The 2,801-nt window shown below is 42.7% G+C and overlaps 1 protein-coding gene across 1 annotated transcript; it reads left to right on the forward strand.

The window, feature by feature from the left end:
* The first annotated feature begins 1,482 nt into the window (after positions 1-1,482).
* Positions 1,483-2,520, forward strand: LOC128896474 (uncharacterized). The gene has a single exon (XM_054159837.1). It carries the CDS (start codon positions 1,483-1,485, stop codon positions 2,518-2,520), a length of 1,038 nt encoding a protein of 345 aa, XP_054015812.1.
* The last annotated feature ends 281 nt before the right edge of the window (positions 2,521-2,801 follow it).

Genomic DNA, 2,801 nt, shown 5'->3' on the forward strand with positions numbered 1-2,801 from the left:
GGGGGGCATGCTCTACAAGATGCAACAGGATTCATTCCGATTGGTCAAGCCATCTCGGCGTAATCGGTGAACGGACATTTAAAAAAATATATATATACATATATATATACATGTCGAATTGAGTAACCTCCTCCTTTTCGAAGTCGATTAAAAACAATGAAGGCGAATATACCAATAACGATGAAGAGATAATCTCAACGTTAATGAGAACTTATTTCCCCGGGTTTTATGAAACGAACACTAACCCAACACAAGACGAGGCCAGCACCAACTTGACGAATCCTCAACAATAAGCCGACTGGGCCAGGCCCAACAAAATCATAAACTCCAAAAAGCTAAAATGGGCATTAAGCTCCTTCCAACCTTACGAAGCTCCAGGCCCCGATGAGATCTACCTAAATACCCTGAAGATGATGGCCACGAACGAAGTAGCAAGCAGTTATCTACTACAGATAATCAGAGCAAGCCTAGCTCTAGGCATCATACCGAATAGCTGGCAAGGAACCAAAGTGGTATTCCTGCCCAAACCAGGCAAGAATGATTACATATCTTACACACAAAAGCGTTCAGACCGATTTGCCTAATGTCAACTACTCTCAAACTCACCGAAAGACTAGTTGACAGACACATCAAGAGTATCAACCTAACGATAAAACCATTACACAAAGCTCAAAATGCCTTCAGAGCAGGCCACTCAGTAGAAGTGGCCCTCCACAAGATCGTAAACTACATGGAAACAGCCATTAAAGACAAAGAAATAGTAATGGCATGTTTCATTGACATAGAGGGTGCCTTCAACTGCACTCCCACAGAAGTGATGACCCAAGCATTACACGAATTCAGTGTCGAAACATGTTTGATAAAATGGATCGACCATATGCTATCGAATCGCAGATTGAGTAGCAGCAGAGGCGTAATAATGATTCAAGGTACCGTCCAAAGAGGCTGCCCACAAGGCGGCATCTTATCACCATTACTATGGTGCATGGCAGTAGAGAGCCTCTTGTACGCACTTGAAGATAACGACGTCAAAGTAATGGCGTATGCGGACGATGTGGTCTTTATGGGCAGAGGGAAGTACATGACGGAAATCAGATCCAAACTACAGGATGCACTAATAGCATCAGAAGGCTAGTGCGATTCTGTAGGATTATCCGTCAGTCCAGACAAGATGGAAACCATGATGGTGACTAGAAAAATAAAAAGACCCCCCCCCCCCCTAGGCGTGCTAGAATTCGCCAACAAGAAACTGAAAACTCACCAGGAAAGTGAAATACCTGGGAGTATTCATAAACGAAAAACTAACGTGGATAGAGCATGTCTTCACCAAAAATAGCTGCAGCCAAGAAGAACTTGAAGTTACTATGTAGAATACTAGGTCCCACATGGGGTCTGACCCCACAAACAATGAAATGAATTTATGAAGCGATCATAGTCCCAAGAATTACCTTCGGCAACATCGTATGGTGGCACACCTCGAACATGATAACAGCCACAACTAAATTAGATAACATACAGGGCACTGTCCTGAGAAGAACCTTCGGCTCATTTAAGACAACGCCAACAAGAGCCCTAGAGGCAATAACTAATAGTTCCTCCCTAGACATTAAAGTCAAAGAATTAGCAATGAAAACAGCCATGAGACTGCATGGCTGGGGTCATTGGGAAGATATAGGAACAGGCTACAGCCAAATTATACAACAGAATGGCAATGAAACCATAAAAGAAATGTACTTAATGCCGAAAGATAGATTAATTACAGAACACATCTTCAAGAAAAGATATGAAACAAAGATAGACAGCCGAGAAACATGGAACACCACCAAATTACACAATGAAAACGACATAGTTTGGTGCACTGACGGCTCTAGAAAAGACAACCTTTCTGGCGCAGGCTGGTACTGCGGGAAAGGAATGAATAGCGAAGGCTTCAAGCAACTTGGGAAATACGCGACAGTATACCAAGCTGAAGTAATAGCCATCTCAGAGTGCACGCAAGAAATGATCAACCTCGGTACAAATAACAGAAGAATAACCATATGCACCGACAGCCAAGCGGCTATCAAAGCATTAAATAAAGCTGAAATAACATCAAAAATTACCAAAAAATGCAAGACAAGATTGAACTCACTCGCCAGAAACAACAAAGTAAAAATCCAATGGTTACCGGGACATAATGGCATAATGGGCAACGAAAGAGCCGATAGTCTAGCCAACAAGGGTTCAGACGAACCTCCTATAGGCCCAGAACCAATTATCGCATTACCAGAAACAGCGTACACGTTAGAGTTCGAGAAACTAAGAAACACCATCAAGAAAAGAAAATGGGAAGAAACACAAGGGTGCGAGGAAGCCAAGACACTGCTCGGCACCGAAACCAACAACAACAAGAGAATTAGAAAGATACTCAACCTAAGTAAAGAAGACGCTAGAAATGTAGTATGTATACTGACAGGACACGCCCCCCTAAAAGCGCACCTAAACACAATGGGTAAATGCCCCGACAATATCTGCAACTAATGCGGAGAAGCACCCGAAAAAACAGCTCACATTCTATGTGAATGTCCAAGATTGATGATGAAGAGAAGTAGACACTTGGAACAATTTATCATCAACCCCGATGAAGTAAAACTATTAGAAACAAAAAAGATAGCAGCATTCCTCGCAGACGTGAATCCATGGAGATTAGGAAACGATAACGTAAAAAAATGAAAGGGGAAACATGGAGATCCAAAAGCTACCGGAAAAACGGGACTCCACGGCAAACACCCAATAACGGGAAACCTACGGAGTCCTGCCGA

The sequence above is a fragment of the Hylaeus anthracinus genome, unplaced genomic scaffold, assembly GCF_026225885.1.
Source record: "Hylaeus anthracinus isolate JK02 unplaced genomic scaffold, UHH_iyHylAnth1.0_haploid 1, whole genome shotgun sequence".
NCBI classification, from domain to species: Eukaryota; Metazoa; Arthropoda; class Insecta; order Hymenoptera; family Colletidae; genus Hylaeus; species Hylaeus anthracinus.

Bases quoted from the DNA above. Each gene is read 5' to 3' on its own strand.
- LOC128896474 (XM_054159837.1), top strand. From the start codon at position 1,483: ATGATAACAGCCACAACTAAATTAGATAACATACAGGGCACTGTCCTG.